Source organism: Antennarius striatus, chromosome 3 (assembly GCF_040054535.1).
Source record: "Antennarius striatus isolate MH-2024 chromosome 3, ASM4005453v1, whole genome shotgun sequence".
Lineage (NCBI taxonomy): Eukaryota > Metazoa > Chordata > Actinopteri > Lophiiformes > Antennariidae > Antennarius > Antennarius striatus.
In genome coordinates this window covers 29,007,058-29,022,678 of record NC_090778.1, presented here as the reverse complement: position 1 = coordinate 29,022,678, position 15,621 = coordinate 29,007,058, and the positions used below count along the sequence as shown (strand labels likewise).

The 15,621-nt window shown below is 48.8% G+C and overlaps 1 protein-coding gene and 1 long non-coding RNA gene across 10 annotated transcripts in view; both read left to right on the top strand.

Annotated features, from left to right (window-relative positions):
- Positions 1 to 4,798: 4,798 nt before the first annotated feature.
- On the top strand, positions 4,799 to 6,684 carry LOC137593042 (uncharacterized). The gene is made up of 3 exons (XR_011035067.1): positions 4,799 to 4,938; positions 5,512 to 5,583; positions 6,420 to 6,684. It is a non-coding gene; the product is annotated as an uncharacterized lncRNA (long non-coding RNA).
- A 155-nt stretch (positions 6,685 to 6,839) lies between these two features.
- Positions 6,840 to 15,621, top strand: part of LOC137593041 (pre-B-cell leukemia transcription factor 3) — a 55,026-nt gene continuing 46,244 nt past the window's right edge. For 2 of the 9 annotated variants that reach the window (XM_068311625.1, XM_068311621.1), the window contains exons 1-2: positions 6,844 to 8,239; positions 8,924 to 9,003. In XM_068311625.1, the coding sequence (XP_068167726.1) occupies positions 7,992 to 8,239; positions 8,924 to 9,003 (328 nt within the window). In that variant the 5' untranslated portion in view covers positions 6,844 to 7,991. Of the gene's footprint in view, positions 8,240 to 8,923; positions 9,004 to 15,621 lie in introns of all 9 variants that reach the window. The other 7 variants (XM_068311616.1, XM_068311619.1, XM_068311617.1 and 4 more) reach the window with 7 other exon arrangements.

The following is a 15,621-nucleotide window of genomic DNA, read 5'->3' as shown; positions in this document are numbered from 1 at the left end:
TTTTAGACACTGACCTTTTATGCTCTTGAGGGCCACATTAGATGACGTGGGGGGCCACGTTTACCCTGAGAAAAGGCAGGACGTCTGGACCGACGCGCTGCTGCCCCGCCCTCAGGCTCCGCCCCCAAAGACGTCCCCCATTACCATGAGAGAAGGCAGGCGTGTCAGCGAGGCGATGCAGACGGATCAGAGGTGAACCGTTCCTTTAAGGCTATTAGCCAATCATCAGCTGACAGCGGCGTGGAGGTGGGAGACGTGCCTCCGAGGACTCTGGGAACTGGTGTCCTTGTGTTTGTCTTGGGGAGGCCCCGACACTTTAATGGTGTTTTTACAGGCCTCTTATAGTGTGAGTCATCGGCTGGGGTCCAGACGGGGGGGGTCGCCCCGCTCTAATGTGTGTTTACACGGGCCCCCGGGTGTCACAGCCATCACTTTAAAAAGACCCACAATCCTTTGGGGTCATGAACCCACCAGACTGACATCATCTGGGACAGAACCGCTGACGGTCCTGAAGGTCTGCTGAAGCCCCGCCCCTCAGCCCGTGCTCTACTTCCTGTCTGCTTTAGAGAGCCTCAAGTTAGCCTGATCGCTCGTTAGCCAGGCAGAACTAATCAATACCAGAGAGGCTGGTGCAGAACGAGAGAACGTCCAGATCGTTTACCGAACGCTCGGCTCCGAGGACAACAGCGACGCGTCTGCAGGAGCCTCCAACAAATGATCAGAGCCATGCTCCGCCCCCAACGCTCCACCCGCACGGCGACAGAGTCATCACTATCCGCGGCGGCGCCGGCGTTTTGCTGATGAATGGAGAGGCCTGCCAGATCCTTGATTTGATCAGCAGCGGAGCGTCGGTAACGGAATACATCACAAATTGTTTTGTCAACAATTTATGACACCATTCATCACATGACCATCGGCGCCGCTTGAGTTATGGTGTCACCGCTGGCATAACGTCAATACTCCAGCTGAGCCGAGGGCGTCCGGCCGCCGTGATTTAGACCCGCGCCCCCCTGACCCCGGTGGACGCCCCCTCTTCATTACCAGACAAATTGATGTCGATGGGACCCAAAGTTGTAAAATTTAATGTTTAAATCTTTGTAATTAAACAGAAAGAGTGGGATAAAAGCAGGTATTGATTCACCGGATTCACACGTCATTTAAATCTGACTGGAATAAATCAGGCGGCTTCAAAAAGTTTAAACGTTTTTAGGATGCAACTTTATCGACACCGTCGTCTTTATTTTTAGTCCGATCTTTAGAAATACGTCAAATAACGATCGGCTTTCCATCGACAGCGCTGCCATGGCGACTAGCAGGGATGGCGATTAAACCATCAGGCCCCCCCCCACTCGATGTGGGTCTGTGGTATTGACCAGATGATATGGCCCGTGTCCAGGCCGCCACCAGCCCGTCTTAAAGGTGAGTGCAGCCGCTCCACATTAGCAGGACCCCCCGTTTATGGTCTGTGTAATAATTTTAAGCAAAGAGAGAAGAGCTTCCAGAGCAGACAGTCGCTCCAGAGTGGAGTGTGATGGATGGCGGCGAGCGGCGGAGCTGTGTACCTCTCACCTCCCCCTCTGATTACTGCCTGCTCCTGATCGCTCACATCTGTCTCCACTAAAAAGATTCCTGGGGTGTCACACTTCTCACTCCCGGGATTAAAATCTGTCAAGGTTGACTTTTTTTTGTAGCGGCGTCCGGCTTTCTGTTTGTGCAGCCGGAGCCTCAGACGCCTGAGCCTCAGACGCCGGAGCCTCAGACGCCTGAGCCTCAGACGCCGGAGCCTCAGACGCCGGAGCCTCAGACGCCTGAGCCTCAGACACCGGAGCCTCAAACGCCGCTGGTTCCCGTTAAACATCAGCAGGTTCATCCACCGCCGTCCCACCAACGCGCCCGAGACGCTTCAGTCTCTAATTGTGCATTTAAAACAGTTTATTAGTTTCCCTCCTACACTAACACTTGAAATGATTTAATAACTGCGGGGGGAGTTAACGGCACTCATTAGCAGATGCAATATATTCTGTGTAGTTATCCACCTTTCAAGCTCACAACTGTTGGTACAATCTGTAGCAGCGCTAAAGCAGCCAGTAAACCCCCCCTCAAAGTCACACAAACTAATAAACCGCTGAACATCACCAGTCCCTCCAACGGGGGCGATCCAGTCATGTGACAGGAAACAGAGACGTACGAACGCGAGGGGACGTGATGAAGACTCAGGATGAAGCAGGCGGGTTACTGCAGGCTCTGCTTCAGGTTTATTTGTGATTAATAAACAGATTTAAACTCCTGAAGGAGATCAGGTGATCAGAATCAATAACAGGAAACAGAATTAAAGACGGAATAATGAGTTTGTGAACAGGTGAGCAAAGCAGGAAGTGAAGGTAGAGAATGAGAAGGTGTAAAATGAACCTGTTAGTAATAAAAGAATAATATTTACCTGTTGGTAATAAAATGTACCTGAAGTGTGGAACGCTCAGTTTTAGGGGTTCTTTTCTTTTCTTTTCTTTTCTTTTCTTTTCTTTTCTTTTCTTTTCTTTTCTTTTCTTTTCTTTTCTTGTCTTTTCTCTTTTTTTCTCTCGTTTGACTTCTGACACCAAACAGATTAAAATATAATATTATATCAGTGTTCATCTTATTAATCATAAGAGAGAGGACTGGGGCCGCTGGTTGTGTTAGGATAATAATAAACCACAGGTTGAACCACACGTGCCCCCCCCCCATGTCGCTGACAGACTAGAATGAGCTCATGCGTCTCCAGCAGCAGAAGGGTTAACGGCCGACGCATCGTCACCACGTCTCGTTCTGATCCGCCGTAAAACTTTACTGCGGGGCTTTTATAGTAATGGACTTCTTTTGTGCCGTTTTGCTGCTTTAAGGCGGTGAATAAACCCCCATCTGTCTGCTCACACCTGATATTTACCCCCCCCTCCCGTGTCCTCGTGTCCTCGTGTCTGTGTCCACATCTGGGCTGTCTTTACTCTTTAAATACATTTTTCAACATGATTATGCAAAAGCCAGCGAAGCGTTTCCAGGGATCTTTGTGTCGGAGCGGAGCAGGCATGAGCAGGACGGCCTGGTGGAGGTGGGGGCCTTCAGGACACAGGCGCAGAGGCACCGGCGCTGGGATGAAACCAACAAATCTCCTGTAACGTAATGAAGACGAAGCGACAAAAACCAGGAAATAAATAAGAGCAGAGGATCCGGACCAATGAGAGGCCGTTCCTAATCGCGTTAGTAACGTCTCTGGCACCGTCTGCTCGCCCGTTTCCTCCAGCGGCTCCACCCCCACGGGGGAGGGGGGGGCCTCCGGCGCCATCTTCAGACGTGGAACACGCAGCCGTTTCACCAGCGCTTTAATGATTTGTGACCCCATTGTGGACAGTGAGATGGTGAAATCACGCACCCATAACTTCTCACTTAATCTGTATTACTCTCATCACAACAGAGCGAGCCACTCTATCAGTAAATGCTAATCTGCTAATTAACAAGCTAATTAGGCAATTACAGCTCTGCAGAAGGATGCCTAAATGAAATATGACAACACAGTCACTTTCTACAGCACCTGTGGGTCTCTTCAGACGTCGCGACGAGAAGCATGATGACAAAGTGTTGTCTCTGCAGTCACAGGCGCTAATTCCTGTGCCTCGCTCGGCTCCTCTGGAAAAATATTGTCATTTTATTTAACCTGGTGCTCCAAACACGTGGAAATGACTTGTCAGGTGCGATTTATTTCCCTCAAAAAATATTGATCTGCATGGATTTCACAGCAGATGCAGTGCACGGCGGCTAGCGCCAGCTCCTGGTTATGTAAACAGGGTTTAGTGAAGTGGCTGCGCCGCTGTCTCACTGTAAGAAGCTGTCACCTCAGGAAATGAATGATGTTGACGTATGGCTGAAAACAACAGTGAATCGAGCCGCCGTGCACTGCAATGAGGAGTCATGCACTGCATCGGAGGAGCCGAGCCGAGCCTTTGAGCCCCCCCTGACAGGTGTGCAGCGCGGCCTGACAGCTCAGTGTTTCCATGATAAATGCAGTCGTCCTGGGACTCCAGTCACTAAACTCTGGAGTGTGTTACTCCCACACTTCAAGGTCAAATCAATGAGCAGAACCGCAGAGCGGCTAAAGATCAGCGCTGGTCCGTCCACGCTTCACACTCCAGTCATTAAGACGTAAAATCCAACATATTTCATCCTCAATTCAGCTTTTAATCACAAATTAAATGTCTAGCTAAATAATTTTAATGGATTTATCTATATTGATTATATCATATCTCAGCATGTCTGTGCAATTGTACGCCATTCCTCATTTTTGCTCAGATATCTGATGAATCCTCATCACTGTCACAAAGCAGAGCAGCTTTAATTAGCTTAATTTATCTTTATTTAGCTTTACTTAGCTTTATGTAGCTTTATTTGGCTTTACTTAGCTTTATTTTTTTTATTTAGCTTTATTCAGTTTTATTTAGTTTTATTTAGCTTTATCTTTTTATTTATCTTTATTCGTCTTCATTTAACTTTATTTTTTTTTAGTCTTTATTCAATTTATCTTTATTTAGCACCACATCCCAGGCCTACATTTAATCCTCTCCTCTTTTATTACTGATTCAGTTTAAAATAAACTGGTTTAGTTTTACTTGTAAATTCAGCACTGATGTGTGCCATGTGTAACCAACGAGCCTGGACGCTAAAGGGTTAACGTCCTGTCGGGCTGACTGATCGTCTGCGCACCTCAGCTGCGCAGGGAGGAAGAGAGACGCGGAAGTAGCGCGGAGCGCGCCGACAGATGAAGTTATGGAAGCGGAGAGGAGTTGATTCAGAGACGGGAGGACGTTATAAAAGTTTTAAACTCCATGAACACTCCAAACGTTATAAGCGTTATAAACGTTATAAACGGTTTAAACGTTCCGAGGAGAACCTCCTGCTCGTTCTCTGGGTCAGGTGAGTTGATTAGTCATGTCTGATCGCTAGCTGTGTCATTATGCTAATTCCTGCTGGTTAATTAGTCGAGACAGTTTAGTTAAACCTAGTTTAAGATACTTAAACCAGTTCTAGTACTTTAACAGCTTTCAGTGGACAAATTATGGTGAATACTTTTAATTTGCTAAAATTCATATTGATAAAAGTAATTAAAGGTGGAGGTGGTTACTGTCAGATTAGCCGTCGTTAGCTTTGGGTTAGTTAACTTTATTAATCCTGACTTTATTAGTTATTATATAGCAAACTAACCAGAGATTTCATCTAAATAACTTTTAGTTTAGTTCCTGTTTTTAAATAATAATGATGTCAAAATTAATTAAGAGCTAATTTGGATTATAAACCCAACTGGCTAAGGTTAGCTGGGTTAGCTTTGTTAGGTTAGCTAGCCTTACGCTAGTCGACCCTCTCTGTTCCAGTCAGACTTTCACTATTAATTTAATTAGTTAATTAAAATTTCAGTTTGGGATAAATAAAGTCTATTTATAAATCTATTTATCTAATTTATTGATTTAATTTAATTTTCTGTTTTCACAGTGAGCAGAAGAAGTGATCAGGACAGCGAGCGCTAACGCCGGTGATGACGCTTCAGGGGTGGGATTTTAACAGGTGAAGGAACTATTTAAAGATGTTGATGAACTGGACGTTATTTTTCACGGAACTTTTCCTCTAAATTTTTATTCTTAATTTTGAATTTCCACACGTGTTTTTGTTTGATCCGTGTTCCAAAACCCTCCAACACGCCTGAACCTTTAGCTGCTCTTGAACCCCCTTCAGTGTCGTTAGGGACGACCGACAGATTCTCCAAACAGCAGAACCCCCCCGCATCTTAAATCAACCCCTACACCCCCTTCACGAGGAGTAACTAAATACCGGGCTGCGTTCCAAACCACACGCTAACTGACGGGATGTAGAGTTCATCCTGCTGGGATCCATCTCCACAGATCCTTGAACTTTGACCCTTGTGCTGATACGTCATCCATTATGTATTGTTTTCACAGCTGAAGTCCTAAAACTCTGTCCCAATGCATTCTGGGACGGCGCCTCCCACGAGCCGCTCCTCAGGTTGGTTTATTTCTGCGTAGACGAGCGTAGGATGTTCATCCGTCTGAGCTTCAGCTTCAGCTTCCATCCCACCAGCTTTAGAAACAGAACCAGAATCTAACTGTAGGTGGCGCTGCAGTGACTTTATTGTGTGTGAACACAATCAAAGTGTAGAATGAACAAAGAAACACGTTCAAACTGAAACGTGAACACCAAACCTTCCTTTTTACCGTCGGTGGATCCGGATCAGAACCGGTTCATGAGGATTAAACCTGATCTAAACCGGGTTTCAATCCAGTGTGGTGTTTTAAATCAAACGTCTGGAGTTACTCGTCCATCCCGCAGCAGGAAACACACCTTTAACTGTGTGTGTGTTGATTCTGTCCATCCGTCTCCATCAGGTGGTTCCAAACAAACTCCTGTCAGAAGTTCTTCTCCTCCCCCCTGAGCAAATAGAACCAATCACCTCCTCATCATCAGCGGGCCCAGCCTTCATCCTCTCCCGCTTACAAACCCTGATCTACGGCTTGTTTTGGGCCGGCTCCGTCTCTCCGCTCCAGCATCCAGCTCAACAACTCGTCTGCTGCCATGGCAACTGCGGAGGAGCCCCGAGCAGCGCCGCCTGCCTGTGCAGCGGGTGTCACTCGTGGCAACGACCAATCACAAGTTCCCATCCTTCCGTAGCGGCCGCGTGAAGGATGGAGGGATGGAGGGGGTGGGCGGGACCGGGCGTCATGCGTCTGCCCGCGATAGGACGCGCGTCCTCGTCCGTCTCCGTCACCGCGGCCTGTGATTGGTGGATCGGCCGCGGCTGTCCAATCATATAACCGTGTGTGCTCGCTGCGCGGAGCGCGGCTGAGAGCGGCTCTGCGGTTCTACATCAAACTGTATAAAACTCTCGTTATGAATCTGCGGGATTAAAGCTGCGTTACCGGCACCGATTGCGCGCTGATCCCGCACGTGCGCGCGTCCCGGAGCGAGGAGACACCGAGCGACCCGCCGCGGCGAGAGAAACGGGACGCGGCCGCGCTTCCATCATTCTAATCACCGTCCTAAGTAGCAGCTCTTAACATTTTGTTTTTCGGTGTTGGGGAGAGAAGTGACAGGACTCCAGACCCCCCCACCCCGCTGCAGGGCGGAGCGTTCCGGACCGCGTTGACAGCCTTTTCTTTTTTTTTTAAATTTTTTTTTTTGCCGCCCGGTTCCGCGGCCGTGACGCGTCCACCGTGAGTGAGTGGCGTCGTCCCGCCGTCAATCCCTCACCGACACCCGCTGCCATCAAACACCATAAAACACACACCGGCTCCGGCCGCGGATCATAAATTTCAGCGGCGAGAGATTTTTTTGCGCACCGCCTTCCCCCGGCGCCGCGTCCTCATCCATTTATCCGGTTTTTTTTTTATTTTTAAAACAAAATCTCCCAACTTTTTTTTCTACATTTATATTTTTTCAGACACTTCGCGCCGCACATCGTGTATTTTTTTAAACAGCAGCCGCGGGAATCTTTCTGCACATTTATAGTTGGCAACATCCGCAAGATTCTTCATTTGTTTTCCACATTGGATATTTTTTTCTGGTGCTTCACGACGTGGATTTGGACATTTTATTATTTTTGACTGGAGAGGAAATGCTCCGGGATTCCCACGAAGAGCGCTAATAAATGAGAGATCACCCGGGAGCGTCTGCCGTTAAATCCCAGAGAAAACACCGACTGGCACGAGGATCCACGCGGGAAACGATGGACCCTCAGTCGTGACAAAAAGCTCAAGTGTGAACAAATTAATTCATGCTGTTTTCCACGCACCTTCCTGCCACTTTGGACCGCGCGTAAAAACACGAGAACTTGTCCTCCAGATCCACGCAGAAACCCACCGCCAGGTATTTTTAACGAGCGCGTTTTCTCTCCGTGGGTGAAAAACGCGCGGCCGAGCCCCCCCCCCCGTCTGCGGCACATGTGTTAGCCCATTTCGTATATGAGTTTTTCAATTTGCGTGGCTCAGTGCACAGACTCTTTAGCGTCTAGCATGGACGACCAAGCCCGGATCATGCAGTCGATCGGCGGTGTCAGTCTGACCGGCCACTCGGTCCAGGGCGGCATGGCGCTCCCGCCCCCCCACGGACACGACGGCACGGACGGGGACGGGAGGAAACAGGACATCGGTGACATCCTCCATCAAATCATGACCATAACCGATCAGAGTCTGGACGAGGCGCAAGCAAAGTTGGTTGATTTATATGTTTTATTCCCTTCACACACACACACGCACACACACACACGCACGCACGCACACACACACACACACACACACGAACCCTCCCCGAAGCGCATAACGCATCATTACTGAGATGTAGCTGAACTTCAGCCCCTCACGCATAACAATAGGCTGGAGTGGCGGTAATGGCCCCCCACTCAGGTGTGTCAGAAAACACCTGAAAGTTGTCCCTGAGGGGGGAGCAGAGATTTATTCCATCCGTCTGAAGTTTCAACACATGAGATGTTGTAAAAAAAAAAAAATTCCTGTCAGAACAAACCATCAGTATGATAATTATATCACATATTAAATTATATCACATATTAAATTATATCACATTTATATTAAATTATATCACATTTATATTAAATTATATCACATTTATATTAAATTATATCACATTTATATTAAATTATATCACATTTGAATTAAATTGTATCTCATTTATATTAAATTATATTTCATTTATATTGAATGTTGATGCTTTTGTGTGTTTACACCTGTGAGGAAGCAGCTGGTGGCTTCAGGAGCCCTGAGCTCACCTGTGCTGGTTACCGTGGTGATCCTCCGTTCACTAGTGTAACACTGGTGATGTTAGTGTCAGTTTGAGTCATCAGTGGGTTTATGTCAGTGTTGTGTCTTGTCTTATACTGAAACAGGAAACATGGGCTGAACTGTCACAGAATGAAACCAGCACTCTTCAGCGTCCTCTGCGAGATCAAGGAAAAGACAGGTAAGAGAAGCGTTTGACCTGAGCTAAAGGATTCACACACACACACACACACACACACACACACACACACACACACACACACACACACACACACACACACACTGACCTGATGGCAGCCTGCATCCAGGTGACAGGGGACCTCTGCCCACATGAATCAATCATGGGTCTAAACACGGCGTGACGCCACGGCGTGAGGCGGACCCGGTCGGCGTGATGTGGAGCCGTTCACGCCACGTCTCCTCCAGCACCCGGTGCTTGGATTTAAGGTTCCAGCCTCGCTGCCCAGGAACTGAGCAGGATGGGAAATCCCAGAGCATCTGCTCCCGTAGCCACGATCACCAGCAGCCCCCGTGTGTTTACACACCAGAAAATACTCTGCACCGCTAACGGGAGCGCAGACGCTCACCGGCTCCGCAGCCAGCGGAGAAAATACAAATAGAATCCAACTGTAAAAAAATACTGAAATAAGTGCTTCAGGAAGAACAAATGAAAAATCTATTTTTGCAGCAGAGAATTCAGTTATTTTTCATAAAACCAGATTTTTATTCCCATGAAATCCTGTAATGTGTGTGTGTGTGTTTGTGTGTGTGTGTGTGTGTGTGTGTGTGTGTGTGCGCGCTCAATTTCACACATGTGAGAAGCGGCTGAAATTACAGATAATATTTTTGTGTCTTTTGGGATTTATCATGATAAATTAAAAAAAGCCACTCTTCTGAATTACAGCAGCTTTAACAGTTCAGGACCGGTTTTATATTTAGGAGAGATTTCAGTTTTTGCGAAAAATTGCAACGGAAGCTTGTATATAATTATGTGTGTGTGTATGTATATATAATATTATATATATATATATATATATACTTATATATATTTGTTATATATATATATATGTATATATATATATATATGTTATATACTTTTTTGAAGAAAAAGAGAACAATAATCAGAATAAAGACAACTGTATTATTTCCCGAACCTCAGGTCAGATTTGCGACCTGTGTTCAATTTATGAGTGAATTATCTTGGGAGGGGTCATAAAAGTTTATGAACTTCCGTTACCCAGATGGCGTCCACAGGGGCGGGGGGTCGATAGCGGAGCCCGGGCCCCCCCAGCCTGTTGACTGTGGACAGGAAACACACCTCAGTAGTTTCTGTCTGTGAAGCGTTGAACACAAACTGAAGAAAGATTATTTTAAAGTGATTATTTTGTTTCATTCTAACGTGTTTCTGATTCAGGAGTCCGTCTGCAGCCTGACGGAAACAGAGTTCAGATCCGTAACGTTTGACCCGTCAAAATGATAAAATGTGAGGCCGTACGGACTGAAACGGGAGAGCGCGCGTGTTTCACGGTGTTGTTATGGTACGTAGAGGTCCAGCGTTCCTCATGGAGTCCTGAAGCTTCAGTTACGTTTGAAACGTAAAGACTCCACAGATGAAATCATTCAGTTTCTGCTTTCTGCGCTGGGGGAGCCGTGTTTCTGTGTGAATGAATAAAGACGTGGCTGCAGACGCAGTCAGGTCTGGGAGATGCTCACACACACACACACACACACGTGTGTGTGTTGACCTGTGTTTAGCCGCTGACAGAGCTCAGCTGTCCGCTGGCCTCGTTGACCGCTCTGTTGCTCCAGCTCACGGCGTGAGCGTCGCTCTTCCTCCTCCTCCTCCTCCTCCGGTGTCCATCCTTAGCCTGAAAAGGACTGGTAACATTAAACGTGACCGCGGTGCAGAGACGTGGTGTAATTAGCACTCGGGCATCATGTGAGCGTGGTGAGGATCATCCTGATCAGGATGGAACAGAACCGCCTCACCGGGGCTCTGGTTTATTCTACACGCCTGTCAGGGGGGGGTTCCCAGACTTGTGGAAGTTTCCAGCTCTCTAACTGTTATTGTGGAGCCGCAGCACATTTCTGCATCGCTGATGCCCTGGAAGTATTAATTCACTTTGATATGCTAATTAGAGAGCATTATGCAAGAAATGAGATTAAGTGGCAGCATGAAGTCATTTTCCTGTCACTAAATTGAGTGTTTTTAGCAGGAGGGATTTTTCCCCCCTAAATTCCCGGCGTTGGCGTTCCGATAAGCCGAACACGAATCCGTTTGGCGTCTTTGTCCTTCAGCCGGGACGTTTTCTGCTCCCGCACCTGAAAAAATGGAAATGAAATCATTCTGTTCCCGTGTGTTTGTGGAACGTTTGGGGACAAAGGGTACATTCATGCCGTACCTTTCCCCTGCAGGCGGGGGGGGGGGGAGACAATGACGGCTTTGAGGGGATTGTGTGCGATGCCGATGAGTTCTGCAGGCGCTCCCGTGCCGGTGAGTTTCATCCCCCGTCTGGCTGGGATGAGGGGCAGCAGGAATAACAAAGGTGAAGGATGACCTCCATGTGGGGTTTGAAGCAGGAACAGAGAGGTTCTGCTGCAGGACTCCCCCCATGAAGTGAGCTTTAATCAATAGAAAGAGATTACACACAACTATTACAGCTGGATCACAGCTCTCTCTCTGCGCCGCCGCCGCTCTGCACACTATTGACTTGTTGTTTTCTTGACCTTTGACTTGTCAGGTTCAGAAACAGGGGGGGTCTAGAGGAGTGTGTGTGTGTCGGGTGGGGGGGGGGGTCGTGGCAGATTGAGTCTGATGAATGCTCGGACCCAGTGTTTATAGCAGCGGATTGGGGAGGGACTCCCCTCGCAGCCTGTTTGGCTGCTGTGGAAACGTCTCGTCGTGTTTTCGTGTCTGAAGAAGAGAACCTTCAGCCAGGAGAGGCTGCAGGAATTCAATCCGGGCCAGGATGAGCCGGTAATCAACCACATGCAAGGCTGCTAAAAGCATTACCTGGACAAATAGAGTTAGAGCTGAGGAGGTAAGCATTCCTCAACCCGACAGGGAATATTCCCTGACACACGTAATGACCCGCTGGTTTCACCCGGGTTACTATTCATTTAAAATTATTATTATTGTTATTACTATTATCATCATCATTAATATCATTATTACTATTATTATTATCACTATTATTATATATTTTATTATCGCATTTTAAAATACGATAATAAAATATAAAATACAATTTATTTTATAATTTTCTTTTATTCGTATTTATATTATATAATTTTATTTTGTATTGTACTATTTTATATTATGTTGTATTATTTTGTATTATGTAGCTGAAATAAAGCAGGCTTCTCGGGGGCCGGGGGACACGGCGTCTCCTTTGCTGCGGCCCCTCCCCTGAACGCCTGACAGCCAACAGAAAGCCATTCAGCAGCAGAGACAATTGACTTTGGCTCTTTTTGTCTGGGCGCCGCAGCTGCAGTGACTAGATAGCGTTGTGCCGAATAGCTGGCGCACAGCTGGGTTCCTGACCGGCTCAATGGCAGGACACCAGCGCTTCCTCCTCCACGCAGGGGGGGGGCGGCGAGATGTGGCTATTATCTAAGTAGCTCCCAAATAGCCTCCATTCCCCCGTCATCAGAGAGATGAGCGGAGGGGGGGGGGGGCAGACAAAGAAGAAAAACAAAGAGTTTACATATCGGCTGCGTTTTGAGGGAGGGGGGGCTTTTGTCCTGGGGAGACGGATGCCTCAGCGCCGGGACTGCTGGGATCGGCGCACGCCGCTCCTCAAACCTGCTTTTTGCACTGATTCAGTGCCGCCCCCCCCCCCATCTGCACACGGGCACCCATCCTGCCCCCCCCACCCCACTCCGTCGCTCCCAGCGTTTTCTGCGCGATCAACAGCTCATAATTGTTTTTTGCACATACGTTATGCAAATGAGGCTTTATGGCAACTGGCATAACAATTAGCATCCTCCAACAATATTTTAGTAGGTTAATTGCAAAATTTCTGAATTGTGCGTGTGAGTTGTTAATTAGGCATGACAGAGGTGGTGAAATGGGTGTCTTCAGGCGGCGGCAGCAGGGGCTGATGGGATGCAAAAAGGAAGGATTGATGGAAGCGGCGCCGGCGCTCCGAACGCGTTGGCTCCCCGTTTGGCGGTTGGAGGCGCGTCGTCGTCACCGAGGTGAAAGCAGTCGACCCGCAGCGGGAACACGGCGCGAGGCGCGGGAAACACACACACCACTGGTTGTCAGCGCCAGTTAGCGCCGATTCCTGTCTGCGCCTCACTCGGCTGCACTCCTGTCAAAACAGTGGGTGACCTTTGACCCGCGGGCTTCCTGTTGGTTCCACGTGTTTAAGTGGTTTTCACTCAATTAGATAAAGTTACCACAACATTCAAGTATTTCTCACTTATCTGGTTTGTAAAAATGTCAGGCTTGAGCTGCTGTTGTCAGTTCAGTGTGTGTGTGTGTGTGTGTGTGTGTGTGTGTGTGTGTGTGTGTGTGTGTGTGTGTGAGGTCAGAGCCCTGCAGCTTTCAGCACTAAGGTATTTATTGAGCGCTGTATATATTTATTTACAGCTGGAGATTCTCTTTTAAACAGGCACCTTTACGAGCCCCCCCTCTGTCGCTGGCCGGGTCCTCCGGACGCCACAGAGCTGCTTATTAGTGTAAAAAGGGTTACGGTGAAGACTGGTGCAAAACAAGTCCTCTCTGCGTAATGACTCTGCTATTTATAGGCCCTATTTCATTAGCGGGGTGTTTCAGGGAAGCTGTCCTCCTGGGAGCGCCGACACGCCGCATCCATCCCCTCTGCACACGCTACATGTGGACGACATGACCCAACACACGCCTGCTCCCGGCCGGGTTGGCGCGACCTCTGCTGTAGTTAACATCAGTCCGTAGGCACAGGAAGGTGTCCAGGTGTGTCTGCTACAGGTGACGGGGGCAGCTGAACGCCTCCCAGCTGACAGGAGCAGAAGGTTTTTGTTCCAGACCAGGAATAAAAGAGGAATGTGCTGGTCGTTTGTGAGCTGGGATGAAGGCCGTCTTCCCATTGTTCCGTCTATTGTTCCACGTGTTGGGAGCGCTGGGATGATGTATCGCAGGCAGAGGAGGGAAAAGAACTGCAATGCAATGAAATTTTAATCAGCGTCTTCTGCTGCTTTAATAAGGCAAATAATTCTTATTGGCTGCTGTGTTAAGATTTCTAATATTTAATTCATAGCAAGCGTTGCATTATTCCACCATAGCCCTGAGACATGCTCCACGCTGCTGCTGCCAACAGGAAACACGATGGGGGGGTGGTGGTGGTGGGGGGGCAGGGAGTGCTCGCCGAGCGGTTTCCTTATCACTCGTGGCGTAGCGCCATCACAAGGTTTTTATTGTCTGGGGTTTCAGTGTTTATTTAAAATCATGTGGAATAAACCCGACTGCTGCTGCCGTTCCTCCCAGCACCAGAACCCCCCCACTCCACCCCCACCTTAAGCATCTTTTTATTTTCTTAAGCCCTTGAAGTTCCTCTCTGCGCATGAAGTCATGGAACCGTGGCGCCGGGCCAGCGGCTCACGTTACCGCGGGAACGGCCGCCTTGTTCTCGTCTGCTGCTGAAACGGCTTAATTGGTGTCAGCCCCCCCCTCCCCCCAGGGGATGAAGGCCTCCAGCGCCAAGGCCCGTCTTCCTCGCCACCAGGACTGGAGCCGCGGCCCGACAATACCAGACGATGTTCGGATGACAGGAATTAATACGCACTTGGTCCCAGAAAGCCGTGATTAATGACGCCGAGCTGGGGGGGCGGGGGCGGGGGGCTCCTGATGAGGACTGAAAGCAGAAAAATGAAAAACTAAAGCTGCTCTCTCTCCTCTCTGGAAGGTGGAGGTCATCCAGAGTCCATTAGCGCCGCGTGATGGATTCTGTGGCCCGGTTCGGGTCGCCAGGACCCGTGTGCGCCGCCGCCGCGCCACGACGCTAACGCCGCTAACGCCGCCGCCGTGTGTTCATCTGTAAAGACGTAATGATGGACTTTGCCAGTCGTCTCTCTTCTCCTGCACACACACACACACACACACACACACACACACACACACACACACACACACACACACACACACACACACACACACACAGAGTCCGAGCCAAACGCGTGAACAAAATGGTGGAGCGCTGCCATGACGATGATCTGTGTGTGTTGTGTCCTCGGAGGAGACGCATGAATATTTAATTGTCTGGCAGAGCGATCCCAGAGCGTTCTGCTGCTTCCTGACTTCCTCTAATGCCCCCCCCCCACACGCTGCTTCCTCTAAGTAATGGAGAATTAAAGTGTGGCATTAAAACCATATGAATTGCGATGTAAGGGGTTTCTAAGGACGTTTGTCTCCCTGCAATATGGTTAAAAATTCAAATGGCAAGTTTTGACAAGGGCGCTTCTGCTGACGCGGCGCGTTTGCCTCACGTCGCTCCTCAAATAAGCATTTCCTCTGTCAGGGTGATGGATATGTATTAAGTGTGCTCTTTTTACGGGGCGAGATGATGCGGGCGCGGGGATATGAGTTTTAAACAGCGAGCGACTTCCCCTCATATTGATCTATTTGCGCCGGCGGAGTGGCAGGTGCTGCAGAACGCCGTGTCAGCTGTGATTGTTTGTGTCAGTGATCCGAGCCGACGCCGCGCTCCACTCCTGTTCGTCACCGCCGCCGCCATCTGATGAATGGCAGTGCGCCGGGTAGATCCGCACGCAACGCGTGTCTGCGCCGCCGCGCCGCCGCCGAGAACCCGTGTCGGCC